The sequence below is a fragment of the Fundulus heteroclitus genome, chromosome 24 (genome assembly GCF_011125445.2).
Source record: "Fundulus heteroclitus isolate FHET01 chromosome 24, MU-UCD_Fhet_4.1, whole genome shotgun sequence".
NCBI lineage: Eukaryota > Metazoa > Chordata > Actinopteri > Cyprinodontiformes > Fundulidae > Fundulus > Fundulus heteroclitus.
In genome coordinates this window covers 2,187,835-2,208,116 of record NC_046384.1, presented here as the reverse complement: position 1 = coordinate 2,208,116, position 20,282 = coordinate 2,187,835, and the positions used below count along the sequence as shown (strand labels likewise).

Genomic DNA, 20,282 nt, shown 5'->3' with positions numbered 1-20,282 from the left:
ACTAACTCTATATCTCTTCCAAACCATCCACCACCAATACTCCCTCCTCCCTTTTCCGCTTGTCTTCAGGAAATGAAATCCTGGTTTTCTACCAAGTTCTTGAAACTGAATGACAATAAAACCAAAGTCCTCCTTATTGCCACCAATTCTATACTTAACTCCACAATTTTTTTGCGATCATCATTGATAACTTGTTTATTTTACCATCCTCCCATGTAAAAGAGCTTGGCAATACACTTTCTTTCCAGTCTCAACAGGACAGTGGTACAAAAACCTGAGTTCTGTCCCTGGACTTCCTGGAGTGGGAACAAGGATGAATAATATACACAGAGCTATATTTTACAATGTAGGTACAAGTAGTTATGAAAGGCACACTGATATTTATTCTAATTCTAATTCAATTAAAAATTATTTTATCCTAATAGGGGAAAATGGAAAAAAAGAGAATACTGAAACGTCATAATAAAATAATGATAATATAGAATCGGAAATTGATATTTTGTAATTTGACTGTAGGTAGATAATTTTTACATTAGTCTCATAAGTAGCTTCCAAGCTGAAAAGTGTGGGCACCTCTGTTATAGATCACATCTGATTCCACCTTTAATAGAGGGAATATAATTGGCAACTTTCAGTGTCAATTATACACTATAAATGATTTAAGAACAAGACTATTGTACAGGTAATTTTAGGTAAGGTGGGTCAAATTTCTGGCTTTACTTAAGCTGTACAACTTGGAGAGAACCCAGTGCCACTGGTGCGAGAAGGAAGTGATACATTTTACCTCCAACAGAAGCAATTTAATTTGGAAAGTTGTCTGTTGCCCAGAAGTTGCTGCTGTTTCACCTGTCTCATCAAACAAGTAACAGAAAGCTGAAAGCTTTGTATTACCGCTCGGGAGTTGTGTTTATAATAACCTGCAGCTTCCAGACCTCCTTGACTCAGACTTAATGTCACAATCCCTAAGTGCTTTTGATTATTTATTAGTGTAGTTTATGGAATTGTGCAGGATTTCTGACAATGTGTATGGTTCTAGCTAGTGTTACCCTTTGATTACCCCACACCTGTGTCACATTTAGTGCAATTACCCCCAGTGTATTTAAGTTCCGGGTTTATGTTTAGTGTCACGATCACGGCACTGATGCCTGGTCTGATTCCTCCTTTCACACACATGCTTAGCTCCACCCAGTTCTTATTACCCGTTCATCTGATCCACCTGCATTAGTTCCTATATTACCAGCCCTCAGACCTGTCATCAGTGGCAGATCATTTACAAGCATATCGGTCCAGCGTATTCGGACTGAGTGTTGATCCTGACACATTTTGCCTCTAGTTATCTGAGGCAGCCTGTTCCCTAAATATCTGTTTTTTCTGCCTGAGTCTGACTGCCTACCTGTGTTGCCTGACCTGAGTTCTGTCTCTGGAGTTCCTGAGCTAGCCTGAACCATTTCTGTTACCTTACCTGTTGTGTACCAAACCGGACCAGTTTTCTAACTACCAAACCTGCCTGACCTTGTTTAGCCTCAAGCCTGTTTGTGTACCGTATCTGTATCCGTTTCCCGACTCTGAGCCTGGATTCTACTTTGGATTGTCTCGCAGGGCTTATCAACAGTTTTTTTTTTACTTAGGACTGTTCTGCGACTACGTACTCTGTCTTGGCCTGTTTGGTTTTACATAACAGTTTGTCATTCCATTTCCGTCTCATAACCTGCCCATTAATAAACCCTCTTAATCATACACTTTGCTTGTCTGGCTAAATACTGGGTCCCTCTGTTCCGTTCTTGAAATTTAGTCCTGGCTGGATCCATAGTTATTTGATAGTCAACCTTAGTTAGTTAGTAGCCAATTCTAGTTCCTCGTCACCCTTGTAACCTTTACCTGAAGTCCTTGATTAAAAGTTACTTGATTAAAAGTCCTTGATTAAAAGTTACAATTCACAACCTGTCATTTGAACGTTTTTTTGCAAAGTGAAATTCAATCAAATCATACAGATTGATCAAAAAGTGTTCTATCTGAGGAAACAGTAGGTTGCATCAAGTCTCTCCAAGCAGCATTCACTCCTCCTGAAAGAGCGTAGAGCCACAGTGGACAGTCGTCTGCATTGTTGATGGCTTTGCAGCAATCCCTCATACTGAGCATGCATGAAGCGACAGTGGAGAGGAAAACTCCCCTTTAACAGGGATGAAAACCTCCAGCAGAACCAGAACCAGGCTCAGTGTGAACGCTCATCTGACTCAACCAACTGGGGTTAGAAAAGACAAAGCAGAGACACAGAAAGCACAGAAGCACACATTGACCCAGGAGTACTTTCTATGTTAGATGGTAATAGCAGGGGTGATCTGTCTCCCCTGATGATGTCACAGCAAACAGAACACCAGACCAGGTGTACCTACTATGAAAAGAAAAACGACAGAGAGAAGTTAAAAGTTGAAATAACAACAAGCAATGCAATTTGGAGAACAGTATGAGAACTGAGAAGAGTGAGAAAAATAGACCATGATGTCCTCCAGCAGTTTACGCCTATTGTGGCATAACTACAGAGATAGCTCAGGGTAACCTAAGCCACTCTAACTAGAAGCTTTGTAAAAAGAAAAAAAAACAATATTTCACATTAATACACCACTAAACAATCAATGTTATGCATCTGATGTTTCTTTTTTGGGCCGGTTGACTTTATGACACTCTCTATTCTTCTCCGCTCCACTAATTAGTGGGAATAGCTACACCTGTGCTTATCCTAATGACCTGCATGGTGATCACCCGTGCCTATATATGTATACAGTACTTGCCTCACAGCCAGTCTCTGCCAGATCTTGAAAGCCTTTTAGTGTGAGTAGCTGTCCAGCTGGCCTGTTTTGCATCGCTTGTCTGCTGACCATATTTTTCTATGGTTATCTTTCTCCAGCACATACATCTTATCTTCACCTGTTAAAAGCAGACTGCTGTCTGCACTTCATCTCTCTTGCTCTACCCCGGACTTTAATCTGCTAGCATTGAGTTTTATTTATTTGTTTTATTTTTCAATAAACCTTTTAAGCGTTAGACCGTGTCTGGCTGTATTATCGGGTTCTCGGTGCGTTACAATAAATGTGTAAGTTAAATATATTCAAAGTTCTTTTGAGTGAAATGGACACATTATCAGCTTTAACAGCAACAGTGTTGCGTACCTGTATGAAACCTGCGGATGTTGAGTTTCCACCTCTGGTGTGAAGCTTGATGGAGCCTGGAATTACAAACAATAATAAAAAGAAAAAAAATCACTCTAAAGTTAAGTGAAATCCAGAATGGCATTTCCGAAACATAAGGGATTAGTTGCACAAAACAATAAATTTAGATCTAAAATAGTCAATGTATGTCTACTTTTGTGTGAACCAGCATTACATGTTGTTGCATGGACATTTCACAGCCTTATTCTGAAGAAATAAAATTAGGGATTGTAACTAGATAAATCAAATTTTCCAATGGCAGGTTTAGACAACAAGTCACCTGCCGTTGTCTTATCGACCTTTTAGGCAGACCCGTGAAAAAACCGTTGCAGTAATCAATTCAACTAAAAATAAACTCATGAATTAGTTTTTCCAGATCCTGTTGAGACATTAGTCCTTGAATCCTGGACGTGTTCTTTAGGTGATAGAAAGGCGACCTTGTAATTTGTTTTTAGATGCTTTTGGAGCTTCAGGTCTGGGTCCATCAATACTCCCAGATTTCGGGTCTGAAGCCATGTGCTAACTTTTGATCTCGCCTCTATTGGTCCTAACATTATTACTTCAGTTTGGTTTTTATTCAATTGAAGAAAATTTTAGCACATCCACGCATTAATTTCCTCTATTTCCTCAGAGCTTGAACTGGTTCATAGTCACCTGGTAACATGGTGATGTAGAGCTGTGTGTCGTCTGCATAGAGATGGTAGCTGATGTTATTTTTTATGATCTGAGCTAGAGGGAGCATGTAAATATTGAATGGGAGGGGAGAAGTAGGACTGTCAGTTTTAACGCTTTATTAACCCGTTAACTTTGTTACACCATAATGGCGCCTTTTTAACAAACATTAACCGCATTAATCCTTTTTTTTCCGCAGAAAATACAAAAACCAAAACCCTTTCTTTTTATCGGTGCTGTTGGTTTCAACAAGCTCCTCCAGAATCATGTTGAAGTCAGAATAATATTCCACCAGCTCCAGGATAGAAAGATAAATCCACTAAAAATACAGGCAGAGCTGCTCTCTCTGCCTTTACTCCCTCTGCTCCTGTCATAATGCGCTCCAGCGCGTTAAGAGGCGGAGGAATATTTCAGCTGTTCATACTGACTGTGTCCATAGAGTGGCAGCGTCGCTTATTTTAGAGCCAAAACAAGCGACTTCACTTTCAGGAACAAACCCAAATAACTGCAACCCACAACTCATGAAATTTACAAGCGACATTAGAAAAAAGAAGACAGAAGTTGCATAAAATAAGTGGGCTTCGCAACAGTGAGCATGGGTCTGTTATGTTAAAAAGGTGCCCTAACCTAGATGGAGGGTGTAGCGGTTAAGGGTCGAAACACCCCGTGAAGGTTGGGCACCGTCTGATGATATCATCTCCGGGCCAAAAGCCACCCACAGTCACTTTAGGGAGTGGTTGTATGTAAAGCATCACGTGATGTGTTCAACAATTAAACACGGTGAGTAAAGTTCCCCTCTGGAATAAAACCTTGCAGCGTAATGAAACCTTTTTGCCATCCCGTCTCAGTGACGGAAATGAAAACACAAGGGGAAACAAGCAAGCATGCTTACGCAAATTGTTACACTTCCATCCATCCATCCATTTTCTGATCCACTTTATCCCTCATGGGGTCGCGGGGTGCTGGTGCCTATCTCCAGCATTCACTGGGCAAGAGGCAGGGTACACCCTGGACAGGTCGCCAGTCTGTCGCAGGGCAACACAGAGACAAACAGGTCAAACAACCATTCATGCACACACTCACACACTCACACTTATTTTGATTAAATAATGTGATTAAAATTTATTGTGCGAATAATTGATTATTGCGACAGGCTTACTCAAGACTAGAGATTTGACTTGGACTTAAGTGCTCAAGACTTGGACTTGCAAAAAATGATTTGTGAACATGTCTGCCTTACACTGAGGACTTGCACTGAATGACATCAGCCAAGGCTGCATAGTCCGGACAGTAGTTGCTGCTAGCTAATCTCATGCACACTTTCAAGTGATCATCAGTTATGGTAGAGTGTTATTTTCATGTGGGAAAAGACTGATTGGCATATATAGATGGAACCAAATAATGCAGTCAGGGAGGTGGCACAATTCCTCATGTTGGTGTAGTTTTTCCTCTGTTAGTAAGTTCCAGAACTGTCAATAAGCCCTAGTCTTCAGCTCAATGTCAAGTTGCAGAGTCAAAATTTCATTCTCAACACAGGATGAGTTCACGTGAAACAGCATTGCAATTTTTAATGTAAGGGAATTCACCTCTGCATCCTCCCAACAAGGGTAGCACATGAAAGTAGCAACTGGCTCCAGTAAGGCAAAGTCATCAAAACATTCGTCAAACTCTAACAGACAGTCCTCAATCTGCTCTGTGCACTGTGCACTGTCAAGTTGCTCAGGTGTCTGTTCTTGCATCTCCAGCTCTGGTGCAACATCCTGGAAGTTTACCAAATCATGGCACTGAAACTTTGAGGACAGGCGTTTCATCTTTCTTTTGATAGCATTAACTGAGCTTATCATATTGATTACAATTTTGTCTTTTCCTTGCTGCTCTACATTATGTTTGTTCAGGATGTTGGTCAGATTGCCATGTTGGTCTTACAGCCACTGGTTATCATTTAATTGGGTGCATCTGCATGTTTGGCTACTGAAAAGCCCTTAATCTCTAGACAGAGCTTTTGAAATCTTTGCAAAAAATTTCCCTCACCTGAGCCATTTCATGTCAGTATATAGCAAAAACTCAGAGTGGTCACAGTCAGCCTTATCCAGATGTGCGCAGAACAGATGTCTTTGACGAGATCTAGCTTAAATAGAACAGGCAATCTTCATTGTCACATCCATTATGTCTTTCAAGTTAAGCATTTTACTGCATAACGCTTGTTGATGTATTATGCAGTGATAGTTGAGGAAGTCCAGGAAAGCATCGACCTCCCTAGACTTAGCTATGAAACCATTCCAGCGTCCAATCATTGCAGGTGCTCTGTCCGTGGTGATGGACATAAGTTAGCACAATGAGAGCTTAATTTTCTCAAAAAAAGTTTTGAAAGACTGGAAAATGTCCTCTCCTTTCATTTATTCTTTCATGGGCAGTACTTTCAACAGCTCCTCTCTCGCATTCATGTCAGAAAACACCATCCGAATAAAGATGCACAATTGGGCTGTGTCACTCACATCTGTTTAATCATCTATTTGCAGCGAAAAACACTCACAGTGACATAGTCTAAAAACATCCTCTTCCAACTTCATATGGAAGTGGTAGGTTTTACGCTTCTTACTCAGGCCAGGTATTGCATTTTTACATTTTTATACCTTTTCTCAAATTTCGTTGTAAATTAACTCTAGGGTAGGTTCACTCACGGGAACAGAACAAGTTACCATGGTTTAATGAGCTTGCGTAGGGAGCCGACCCATGTGACGCCAGATTGGCTTCCCCGTATGTCAATATGGACAAATTTCATAGTACAGATGGATTATAGCCTATCATAGATCCCCTACTTTTTAATTACATGCGATCTAGCCACACCCTCTTTGCGATCAACCAGTAGATTGCGATCAATGTATCGGGCAGCCCTGCTCTAAAGTAAACTAGCTTTACAGTTCACTTGCTGCATGAAACATTATGCTCTCTCCAATTTCTTCTCCAATTAAGAGCTAGCAACAAAATTAGGGCTGGGCAACGATTCAAATATTTAATCGCGATTAATCGCCCTGATTAATCGCGATTAATCGCATTGTATTTACAAACTCCAAGAATTAATTCAAAAGTAGTGTAAAGAGCACTTTTATTTTAATGTTCTGCTCCCATATGAACAAAAGTGTTGTAACATTTGTAGCACTTATTTTATACTGGATATTTTCAACCCATCTATTGAATTTAGTTGAATTTAGTTGCAATTTAGTTTGCACTAGTTGATCTTTTCTTCATAAGAGAACAGCAGCACTGCAGCCAGAATATGGCCTTTTTTGACCTGCTGTATATTAGCCAGTCCCTAAGCTTGATGTATCATGAAACTGTTGACCTTTTGGGTTTTGTGGTTTTTATTTTATTATTACAATTAAATAATAATAATAATAATAATAATAATAATAATAATAATAATAATAATAATAATAATAATAATAATAATAATAATAATAATAATAACAATAACAATAATAATAATAATAATGTTATGTTCAGTGTTTTTTCGCTAATCCACCTCTTATATATTTCAATCCTTATGTAATTTTGTCTGTGTTGTGTGCACCTGCCTGTTGCTTTAATCCTATAAATTTCCCCGTCGTGGGATAAAAAAAGGATTAGCTAATGTTATCTTATCTTAAATAACACTTTTTAATATATGTGCTGGGTTCTTTCAAGGTCTTAATTACATGTTATGTGTGGGCTCCAGTAACATTCATCCATCCATCCATCCATCCATCCATCCATCCATCCATCCATCCATCCATCCATCCATCCATCCATCCATCCATCCATCCATCCACTGATCTACCTGGATGTTCCATGGAGACGTCTGTGGGTCTGTCGGGGCAATGAGAGAAGTTTCGTCTCCTCTCTCCGTTTCTGGGGCTTGACGTTTTCATGTTTTTTTACGTGCTTAGATAAATTTGTTGTGTTTCCACTGAAATGAACCGGCTTTTTACAAAACATACAGCTTGATTTCATTTACGGTATTAAAATAAAGCCAAACGGTGCTACTTCCCCTGTTCATGTTTTTTCGCTGCTGCGGTCTCTCTCAGCTGTTTGTTTGTTAAGTTTGTGTGAGAGCTGAGTGGGCGGGCCAGGCTGAGCCTGCGTGCTGATTGGCTGGCGCCGCTGAGCCATGTACGAGAGGAGGGGGAGCGGGAGAGTGCTGCCGTGACAGCGCGCTGCAGTCAGCGTGCTGACTGACACTGACTGAAAGCATGTGAGCAACATGCGTTAATGCGCGATAAAATAAATATCGCCGTTAATAGTCTAATGAATTAAAGCGAAATTAACGCGTTAACTTGCCCAGCCCTAAACAAAATAATAATTATTGATTTTAAAAAATTACATAATTACCTCTCTGTTTGTCCTGTTTGCATCCTCTTCTTTTATTCTGTATCTTGGATCAGTGACACCCTCAATGCCGCTTAACCGCTTCCCTGTAAACAGACTGGAGTGGTTGGTGTGTGCTTACCATCAGCAGTGTCTCTGTCTACTTGGTGCACGTTAAACTGAGCTGCATTCTCTGTCATGTCTGGCCAGCAGAAGACTAATTTGCTTTATATAAGTCATAGTGGCTTTTAGATATTTCACAAAATATTGGTATACAAAGCAGTATTAGTTGTGGGCTGTTAGTAAAAAAGAGAAACAAAAATCTAAATGCACTTAAAAAATGAATCCATGGTGCCCCAAGTATTCTGCCTACAGCCAGGGCCTGCTCTGCTTCCTGGTCCTTAGAATCAACTGTCCTGTCTGCTACAATCATGTCCTTAATAAATAACGAAATAACTGGATACATTTTTTGGAAATCACCAAGTTCAGCACAAACACAGCTTCAGCACTTACAATGTTCCATTGGCAAAGCTTCATCTTCAGTGTAATCACTGAAGGGACACAGAAAACAGGGATTAAGAAAATCAGATTTAGTTTAGGTTAGGTGTCATAAATGTGTCTATTATCATTAGCCCAACTTCAATCTATGCCTTTACACTTATTGGACTAAGGTAGCAGGACTGGGATGGACGACTATACAAAAGGAAATATCAACATAAATGTAACCAGACCAAAACAGGCTGATTTTCAAGGATCAGTTGAAATGTTTCACATTTGTGGACCATGTTGTTCAGTAAAAGTAAAAATGATAGTAAAAGGCATTCTGATTCTGAAATGTGTCATGTCAGTAATTTGTAGAGTAAAAATTCCCCTGCAAATTACCTTCTATATTTTGCTGAACTCAGATGTGCTTTGATAATATTAATCCAATATGAATATGTATCTCTGTAATTTTTCTGATATGTGATTAGGTGGTGTTTGTTTCCTCATGTATTACATGAGGTACCTAGGTAAAAATAATTCTGAGCAAATAGGATTTAAAATGAAATTGCTTAGCTATTTCCTAATAAAACGACAGAACAAAGAGTGTGAGATCAGATCTGATGCTCCCACAGGTTGATCAGTGAGGACCACTGTATCAAGACATGTTGGAAGGCTGTCAGCTGGATTTCCTGGAGACATGAATACAACAACGTCCGTCTTCACACTAACACCAACCCAGGAACACAACAAGCTGCTGGCTTCTATCATTGGCTGATTGTTGTCTTTTTGTCCAATCAGAAAGCCTGACATTGCCCTCCAACTGAGAAACTACACCTTTGCTGGAAAGACTGAAGCTCAGCTTTGTTACCAACTGTGTTCAGAATTGTTCTGCTAACAGAAACATGACTCACTCCAATCATCTACTTACATATATTTCAGTTTGTATTCTGGATTCTTGACAAGATCCAGCAGCTGCTGAACATCAGACTCCTTTAAGTCGTTGTACATCAGGTCCAGTTGTATCAGATGGGATGGGTTGGACTTCAGAGAGGAGACCAGAGAAGCACAGCTGATCCCTGAAAACCTGCAGCGCTTTAATCTGAATAAAGAATAAAACATGTGAGCTAAAGCCAACAGAGTGCAGGTTAAAACTGAGCATTTCCCTCTGATCTACACATTTAATAAAGTCTGAACATTTTCAAACTTTCTTTGCCCTGTTCTAAGTGGTTGCCATGTTTAACCATGAAATAACAATGATCAGCTGACTCTAAAAAAATTCACAGCAACATCCATAAGGTGCTTTGCATCAAACATTTATGGTTAAATATAGTGTGTAGAAGGCAGAACCTGAGGGCAATCTGGTACCAGACATTCAGGTACAGCTGGGATGTAGAAACAGAAATTGCTGCTGCTGCGCATGGTTTTAGAAATTTGGAGTTTCTTGACATACGCCATTTTGGACTTTTAGTTGTCTCTCCACTTTTGGTCTGGATTCTATGCAGTGTCTTATAGATGAGGCCAGATCTTTACAGTTTGAAGATCCTTTGAGACAAATAAGTTACTAGAAGATTTCAGTCGGTCCTTCAGTGGTTCTGCTGGGATTAAAATAGACTTTGGGAACTAAACTGTGTCTTGGATGTCTAGAAAAGAAAATATCTGGTAGCTATTTCTATATCAACCATAACCTGTCTGAATCTAATTGAATGAAAGGTCAGTTTTCCTGAACACTCCTGAACACATTCCTCCCTGCCTATGTGGAGGGTTTCAGTACCAGACAGACAATTTGTTTGTAATGAAAACAGCTCTGGGTCAATATATACAATATAAAGTAAAAACAAAGCATTAACACAGTTGCATGATGATCTGTCAGTCAAAGGCTTCCTGACATTACTTCCCGTGTTATCGTGTCTGCAAGGCCCAATCAGGAGGAGGCTTAAAAGGAGGTTTGTGTCCGCCCAACCTGTCAAAACCCATTTTCCTTCGCGTGAGGAGAAAATCAGTCCCAGGGCAAAGACGCTCTCGAGAGCACAGCCATCCTGGAGCATGGCCGCTGCATAGAAAATCATGTGCGCGGTGGGATTCCATATGATAGTATGTTTAATTTGCTCGTGGGAGTTTTGACAAAAATGTGATGCGATACAAAGTCTGTATTCCTTTCATATCTGCATAAGAGTGTTTAACATTAGTAAAGAGACCAGAATTGGATCACTGGTTCCTACCAAGTTGAGCAAAACAACATCCCTGATCACTACTGCCACCCTGGAGAACCAGCACCATAAACACTTGGGACTCTGGTTAGGAACACATCCACTTCAGCATCCCAGAAACTCCTACAACACTCTCAGACCGTGAATGGAGGTAAGCATCATGAGAACAGTAGTTTAATATCAGCCATATGTCTGCAGGTTAGTGTAAACAAAGCCTTCACGTTAGAAATATCAGCACTGAACTAAAACATGGAGTCTGACCTCAATATCTGTAGTTTGGAGAGGGGAGTCTGGAGGAAACCACAGAACGCATTCACTCCAGCATCTTTTAGGTCATTGTAGCTCAGGTCCAGTTCTGTCAGATGGGACGGGTTGGACTTCAAAGCCGATACCAGATAATCACAGCTGATTTCTGAAAAACTGCAGCCCTGCAATCTGAATAAAGAGTAAAAGATGTGAGCTGAAGCCAACAGGATGCAGGTTAAAATTGAAATATGAACAAATACTAAAACTTTAGAAAATTAATTTTCCTGAATATAAAAGTTCCAGAAACAGGATGACCTGGTGTCTAATATTTGATCCAATAGAACTAATTTAAAGAGTGAAACCAAGCAGAAGCACAACATGTTATCCTGACACGTGAAGGTCCAGATCAAGATGTGTTTATCATGGTTCCTCTCAGGCCCTCTGTTTCTCTCTATATCAGACTTCCATCATAGATGGACTTTATCGTCAGAATTCAGAACCCCTGTGTTATTCATGCTGGTTCTGGTGACCCATAACTATACGCCAGAACCTTTCAGATTAAAAAAATTATCATAAATCAATGAAATGTGAAATCAAAGTCTGCTCAACATTTCATCAGGTTTCTACCATTACATCCCGATGATGTCCAGGGTGACTTGTTCCACAGATTAACAGATAATTGTGACAAAGTGTGAGGCGATGACTGTAATTGCTGGAACCAGCTAGTTCCTCTGGTGCATAATGCTGCATGGAGGATTATTGGCTCTGCTGGAAGAGAATTTGGAGGAAATGCAATTTCATCAAAAACTTCCTTGTCCTTGATAATGACTGGTTTATAAGCTACTCTAGACTCCTAGAGTGTTGATATCCATAGGCTATCATCCCATTTTGAAAACAGCTATAAGATTAACTTTACTGTTTCTGTGGACAGCATCTGGGCTTTTCCCTCTGATCTACACATTTAATAAGCTCTCTGAACATTTTCACACTTTCTTTGCTCTTTTCTCAGTGGTTGCCATGGGTAACCGTGAAATAACAATGATCCAATGACTCCAATAAAATAAACAGCAACATCCATGAGGTGCTTTGCATCGAACATTTATGGTTGAATGTAGCGAGTAGAAGGTAGATGTCATAGTTTGAGTTCCTGCATTAGTTTAGTTCTATCTTAGTATGGGGTTTTGTGTATTTTTTGTTTGGGATGTTTCTTTACGTTGCCAATCATTCCTTTTTCACCAGTCATTTGCCTGCCAGATCAGCTTCACATGTTTTCACTTATTAGATTCATTCAGCTCACCTGTTCACCAGCCTACTTATGCCTGCCTCTGCCATCACTTCCCAGCCTGAACGTCTCACTCTCTTCATGTGCCAGACCGCCCCATGTGATATGCCTGCACTTCATCAGATCATGTGTGCTCTGCCAGCTGGACTCTCCTGCTAAGGTAGCCTGTGTCTGCAGGTCGCAATTCTGCGTGTCTCCTGGGAGTCCTTTTCACAGTTCTGTCGGTCTGGTTTGTCTCTGCCTGTCTCGTCTGTTCTCAGGCTTGTCTCTGGCTGCCTGGACCAACTGCCTTGGCACTCTCACTCTCACTGAACATGGAGTCTGACCTCAATATCTGTAGTTTGCAGAGGGGAGTCTGGAGGAAACCACAGAGCTCCTTCACTCCAGCATCTTTTAGGTCATTGTAGCTCAGGTCCAGTTCTGTCAGATGGGATGGGTTGGACTTCAAAGCTGAAATTAGAGCAGCACAGCTGATCTCTGAAAAGCTGCAGCCCTGCAATCTGAATAAAGAATAAAAGATGTGAGCTGAAGCCAACAGGATGCAGGTTAAAACTTAAATATGAACAAATACTAAAACTTTAGAAAATGAATTTCCCTGAATGTAAAAGTTCCAGAAACAGGATGACCTGGTGTCTAATATTTGATCCAGTAGAACTGATTTAAAAAGTGAAACCAAGCAGAGCCCGAAAATGTTATCCTGACATGTAATGGTCCAGATCAAGGTGTGGTTATCATGGTTCCTCTCAGACCCTGTGTGTTTTTATCTATATCAGACTTCCATCATAGATGGACTTTATCGTCAGCATTCAGAACCCCTGTGTTATTCATGTTGGTTCTGGTGACCCATAACTATACGCCAGAACCTTTCAGATAAATAAAAATGTTCATAAGTCAATAAAATGCGAAATCAAGGTCTGCTCAACATTTCATCAGGTTTCTACCATCACATTCCTCCCTGATAATCTCTAGGATGATGTGTTCCACAGATTAACAGATAATTGTGACAAAGTGTGAGGAAATCGCTTTAATTGCTGGAACCAGTCAGTTCCACTGGTGGGTAATGCTGCACGGAGGATCATTGGCTCTGCTGGAAGAGAATTAGGAGGAAACGCGATTTCATCAAAAACTTCCTGGTCCATGATGATGACTGATTTATATGCTACTTTAGACTCCTAGAGTGTTGATATCTGTAAACTATAATCCCATTTTGAAAACAGCAATAAGATTCACTTTTTTTTTTGGGGGGGGGGGGGGTTGCGGCTCTAGTGGCTCACTTTTTCTGAAAGTAGGCTGACAGGAAGGGGGGTGGAAGAGGGGGAGAGACATGCGGCAAAGGACTGCGGGTTGGATTCAAACCCGGGTCGACCGCGTCGAGGACTAAGGCCTCCATATATGGGTCACGCTACCTGCTACGCCACAAGCGCACCCACAAGATTAACCTTTTAACATGTTCTGTTACTGTAGACAGCATCTGAGCTTTTCCCTCTGATCTACACATTTAATAAGCTCTCTCAACATTTTCACACTTTCTTTGCTCTTTTCTCAGTGCTTGCCATGGGTAACCGTGAAATAAAAATCAGAATGAGATATACTTTAATAATCCCAGAGGGAAATTGCTGTTTCAGTACCATCACCATAACATAAACATTTCAGGAAGGGAGACGGTTCACTGAGGCTGTGCTGCCAAGGACACTACTGTGTCCACAAGGCGCTGCCCTTTGATCTGTTGAAGGAAGATTACAACAACATGGGGGAAGTGGAGGGAGAAAAAAGACAGATGCTTGACAATTTATGCTCTCACAAATAAAGAGTGAAGCATCCGACAAAAAAACTCATTGCACGAGAAGCACAAATAACACGAGACACATATATGCAGAAGGTCAACATTTGAGACTGGTCGGGTACAGTTGATATGTATTTGTGAGCATCAGTTATGTGTGTCTGAATGGGTGAAAATTGTTATATTTTTGTGGAGCTCTCCAGAGGCCATTTGTCCTTGGTTTTATCCGGCAGCCAACAGTTCAGAAAAACATCCACAGATGGCAGCAGGGAAGGTGTGTGTGTGTGTGGGGGGGGGGGGGGGGCATGGGATTTTTGCGATAACAACTCAGGGTAGAATTTGATAGTGGGAAGTCTGATTTGAAAAAAAAAACAGAATTTGTTTCCTTCAGCTTCAGAGTCTTTTCATCACTGTCTCCTGGATCCAATTTCAATATTCCAATCGATGGGCTAGTTAACGTTCACACTTCCAGGTTTTATCCCATCTCACCTCTGTGTACCACCACCGCAGTCAGCTATCAAGCTTACAGTTCTGTTCATTCAACGCCTTAGTGATCACGTCGACTTCCGCTCATCATGGCCATGTTGACTGCCAGCAGCTTCTGAAGGTGCTGATACATTAGATATCCTCCGAGACCAAAAAAAAAAGGAATCCAAGTATCGTAAATCCGAACAAGTAGACATCTTCGACGTTCTCAATAGAAACAATTGAGAGACACACCGTGGACCATTTCTCCCTCGGGTCCAAGATGTATCCCGCAAATAAAGTTCCGTCGGGACAGACACGCTCCCCCGTCCTTTGCTTCTCAGTTGAACAATGATCCAATGACTCCAATAAAATAAACAGCACCATCCATGAGGTGTTTTGCATCGAACATTTATGGTTGAATGTAGCGCTTAGAAGGTAGATGTCAAAGTTTGAGTTCCTGCATTAGTTTAGTTCAATCTTAGTTTTGGATTTTGTTTATTTTTATGTTTGGGATGTTTCTTTATGTTGTCAGTCATTCCTTTTTTCACCAGTCATTTGCCTGCCAGATCAGCTTCACATGTTTTCACTTATTAGATTCACTCAGCTCACCTGTTCACCAGCCTACTTATGCCTCCCTCTGCCATCACATCCCTGCCTGAACGTCTCACTCTTTTCACGCGCCAGACCGCCCCATGTGATATGCCTGCACTTCATCAGATCATGTGTGCTCTGCCAGCTGGACTCTCCTGCTAAGGTTGCCTGTTTCTGCGGGTTGCAATTCTGCCTGTCTCTTGGGAGTCCTTTTCACAGTTCTGTTGGTCTGGTTTGTCTCTGCCTATCTCGTTTGTTCTCAGGTTTGTGTCTGGCTGCCTGTGTCAGGATTCTTTATTTCCGTGCTCTACTAATTCTGCTTCACATGTGGCTGCAGTTGACGGGTGGGCGTGGCCCGCACCTGCAGCTCGTTTTGGACTGCTCTTCTCAAGCTTAAAAGAAGTGCTCAGTCAGCTGGAAGACGCCAGAGTGTTAACCCATTGTGGTATGCCTAGGCCATAGCCCTGTCAACTGATATTTGTTCCTGTGAGTTTTTCAAATCCCTGTTTTTGGCTCTAACTTTCTGTCTTCGTCAGTTCGTCGTGTTCTGGATTCACTCACCTGTGTTGGCACTGTGCGCTGAAAGACCAGTTTTCAAATCCCTGCTGCTCAGATTTTGCTCTGCCGTTCGCCTCAAGCCCTCTTGGTGTTACCAAGCTGAACAAGAGATTCCCCCTCCTGGATTCACCCTGGTTCTTCCAGCTGCTCCTCCTGCCTGCGTCTGCAGTGGTACTACTTGGGCTCCCCGCCTTTGTTACATCTGCCAGCCCACCTGTCGCTCAGCCATCTCCCTCCATCAGAGATTATACGCTCACAGAACTCCTTTTCCACTCATCCTCCCCGGATAGGTCCTCCCAACCAAGCGGTAAGCAGAGCAGCATCTGAAGAATTTCCCCCGGTTCGACTAGTTTTAATTTAATCCTCATCCCGCAGTACTCCGCTCTGACCTCGCCTGTTGCTTTCATTGTGTGCATATCCTCGTTGAGCCTTTAATAAGCATCTGTAACTGTTTCTGTGTTCCAACTGTGTCTGCGTGTGGGCCAAACACCTTAAAACCATTATAGCCTGCACCAACTGCCTTGGCACTCTCATCACACCAAGTAGAACTCAATCTGGACTCATCAGTTAAAACTGTCACTGTTTGCCTTCCTTGTCCTCCAGTATTTAGTCTTCAATAAACTTCTTAAATGTTAACTCTGTGTCTAGCCGAATAACGGCTTCACCTGTAGAAAAACATTACAGTGGAACCTGAGTATGAATCTAAAACCAGACATTCAGGTCCAGCTGAGATCTAGAAACAGAAACTTTTGCTGCTGCGCATGGTTTTAGAAATTTGGAGTTTCTTGGCATATGCCATTTTGGGATTTTAGTTGTCTTTCTGCTTTTGGGTTCTATGCAGTGTTTTATAAACGAGGCCAGATCTTTACACTTTGAAGATCCTTTGAGACAAATATGTTGCTAGAAGATTTCAGTCGGTCCTTTTGTGGTTTGCTGGGAATAAAATGGACTTTAAGAACTAAACTGTGTCTGGGATCTCTAGAAAATAAAATATGTGGACTATACAAGAGGCTGTTTCTATATCAACCATAACCTGTCTGCATCTAATTGACTGGGTGGTACGTTTTCCTGAACGCACCTCTCCCCGCCTATGTCGAGGGTTTCAGTACCAGACAGATGATTTGTTTGTAATGAAAACAGCTCTGGGTCAAGGAGAAATGATCATGAAGAAATGTTAAAAAACAGAACCTTGAGTGCAAAGTCTTCCTTGAAAACAGATTTTAGCTCAGAACCATCAGAACCACTGCTGGTATCCTGAGAAAAGGATTATGACCTTTCTACACAGGTCCTTCATCAAAAGTGAGTCATTAGGTTCTAGTGGTCAGAAATCATTTGCTCAGCCGTGAAAAATGGCTTTTATTCTGATCTTGTTGCTGCGTCTAATTCAGCTAATCATTGGGCTCATGTGCACCTCTGGTTCTATGGTTCTGGTGCCTTAATACGTAGTATTATGGGTAATCCTGGCTCTTGTCTCTGTTTAGAATCTGTGTCTCTGATTACTGGGATTTCTAAATGCCTTAGATCATGGGTTCTGGCTGTTTAAGCATAGATCTTCATCAGTCTAAGATACTTTTTTCCAGATGCAGCAAGACAGAAGCTTTACTTTGGACCAGAACCCATTACCAATCCCTTCTACTGTTGGATTATGAGGAAAGACAATAGAAAGGTTTGTTGTTTTTGTCCTGCTGGAAGAAGGTGGCCCAGAATCTGACTTCAGCTAACAGCTGCATCAGAATCTTTAAAATTAGTAAAGAGATCAGAATTGGATCACTGGTTCCAACCAAGCCATATATCTGCAGGTAAGTGTCAACACAGCTTTCACATAAGAAATATTAGCACTGAACTAAAACATGTAGTCTGACCTCAATATCTGTAGTTTGCAGAGAGGACTCTGGAGGAAACCACAGAGTTCCTTCACTCCAGCATCTTTTAGGTCATTGTAGCTCAGGTCCAGTTCTGTCAGATGGGACGGGTTGGACTTCAAAGCCGATACCAGATAATCACAACTGGTCTCTGAAAAACTGCAGCCCTGCAATCTGAATAAAAAATAAAAGATGTGAGCTGAAGCCAACAGGATGCAGATTAAAACTGAAATATGAACAAATACTAAAACTTTAGAAAATTAATTTCCCTGAATGTAAAAGTTCCAGAAACAGGATGACCTGGTGTCTAATATTTGATCCAGTAGAACTGATTTAAAAAGTGAAACCAAGCAGAGCCAGAACATGTTATCCTGACATGTTATAGTCCAGATCAAGGTGTGGTTATCATGGTTCCTCTCAGACCCTGTGTTTTTTTATCTATATAAGACTTCCATCATAGATGGACTTTATCGTCAGCATTCAGAACCCCTGTGTTATTTATGTTGGTACTGGTGACCCATAACTACACGGCAGAACCTTTCAGATAAATAAAAATGTTCACAAGTCAATAAATGTGAAATCAAGGTCTGCTCAACATTTCATCAGGTTTCTATTATCACATTCCTCCCCGATAATCTTCAGGGTGACGTGTTCCACAGATTAACAGATAATTGTAACAAAGTGTGAGGCGATTACTATAAATAATGTATCTTCACATTAATTGTATTTTATTTTTAACTTGGATAGAGTGAGGATTACAGAATTGTCACAGTTTTTTGAAACTCATAAAAACAAATACACAATAGACTGGCTAGCAAATTTATTTATAAAGCACAATTCAGAGACTGGCTTATTCATACTGCAATCAGTCAAAGTTTGGATGCACTTTTCAGTTGAATCCAAGATAAAGTGCATCCAAAGCTTTACTGATTTTGTATTTAAATTATTTTGATTCAGAGAGTAAAAAAATCAAATAACTAGGTGATTCCTATGTGAATTGTGCTTATTGCCGATCCTTATAGTCTTATCGACTATTTAATTGTTAACAAAATAGATCTGGGTACTGTTTTCGGAGACTTACCACTAGGTAAAACTAAGTGGTTGACTAGGGCCTGAAGTTCCTGGGGACCGCATATAACTCATTTTATAAAAATGTGTTTGGATATTGTTAGCACATTATGTTTTGAAGTAAATTCCTTTTGCTAAAATCCCTTAAAATTGGTTATTGTAATATGTGTCTTGGGATCCACCCTTGAGTCTTCACTACATTGGATCAGTCCATCTTACTGCACAAATCAGCAGGACCCAGAAGACAGCACAACATGTGAAAGACAGAAGAGCAGAGCGGACTAGCGTTATGTCGGAACCCTCTATGGGAGCTTCCACCTGGTTTGCATTATGATGAGAAAATAATCTTGTCTTTAACTCCACATTATAGAAATGAGATAGGGTTATAAAATGTGATCAATTTAGCTTTATTAAATAAAATTTAGGTGAACTAATTAAAAGGTCCTTCGGATAAAATATTGTTTCAAATTCCTGCATCCGATTCAATTCTACATGTAGACAGAAAGTGTTGCAAAATATAACAAACGGATGCCAATAATATATAGTACTAGTGAGTGTAAAGGTCAGACCCCATTTTGTATTTAACATGCAGCTCTGAGTTTTTGAAACATGCACTTTTAATAAGAAAAAACATCACAAGCAATCACATATGTACCATTAATTAGTTAGCTGTTTTATCTATCTGTAAATTTAATATATACAATATAAAGTAAAAACAAAGTATTAACAATCAGGAGGAGGCTTACAAAAGAGGTTTGTCTCCACCCAACCTGTCAAAACACATATTTATTCGCGTGAGGAGAAAATCAGTCCGAGGTCGAAGACCCTTTCAAGAGCGCAGCCGTCCTTGAGCGTGGCCGCTGGATAGAAAATCATGTGCGTGGTGAGATCCCATATGCGAGTATGTTTAATTTGCTTATGGGAGTTTTGACAAAAATGTGATGTGATACAAAGTCTGAATTCATTTCTTATCTGCATAAGAGTGTTTAACATTAGTAAAGAGATCAGAATTGGGTCATTGGTCCCAACCAAGCTGAGCAGAACAACATCCCTGATCACTAAACATCTGGGACTAGTCTGACATTACTGACACCCTGGAGAACCAGCACCATAAACACTTTGGACTCTGGTTAGGAACACATCCACTTCAGCATTGCAGAAACTCCTACAACACTCTCAGATCATGAATGGAGGTGAGCATCATGAGAACATAGTTATATTAGCCATACGTCTGCAGGTTAGTGTAAACACAGCTTTCATGTTAGAAATATCAGCAATGATCAAAAACATGGAGTCTGACCTCAATATCTGTAGTTTGCAGAGGGGACTCTGGAGGAAACCACAGAGCTCCTTCACTCCAGAATCTTTTAGGTTATTGTAGCTCAGGTCCAGTTCTGTCAGATGGGACGGGTTGGACTTCAAAGCCGATACCAGATAATCACAGCTGATCTCTGAAAAACTGCAGCCCTGCAATCTGAATAAAGAATAAAAGATGTGAGCTGAATCCAACAGGAT

At 40.7% G+C, this 20,282-nt stretch overlaps 1 protein-coding gene across 1 annotated transcript in view; it reads right to left on the bottom strand.

Annotated features, from left to right (window-relative positions):
• The window catches only part of LOC105921678 (NLR family CARD domain-containing protein 3), a 1,041,521-nt gene that overhangs the window by 1,005,836 nt on the left and 15,403 nt on the right, over positions 1-20,282 (bottom strand). Inside the window, exons 4-5 of the mRNA XM_036128283.1 lie at positions 20,068-20,241; positions 17,700-17,873 (exon numbers count right to left, since the gene is read on the bottom strand). Coding sequence (XP_035984176.1) covers positions 17,700-17,873; positions 20,068-20,241 — 348 coding nt within the window. The remainder of the gene's footprint in view (positions 1-17,699; positions 17,874-20,067; positions 20,242-20,282) is intronic.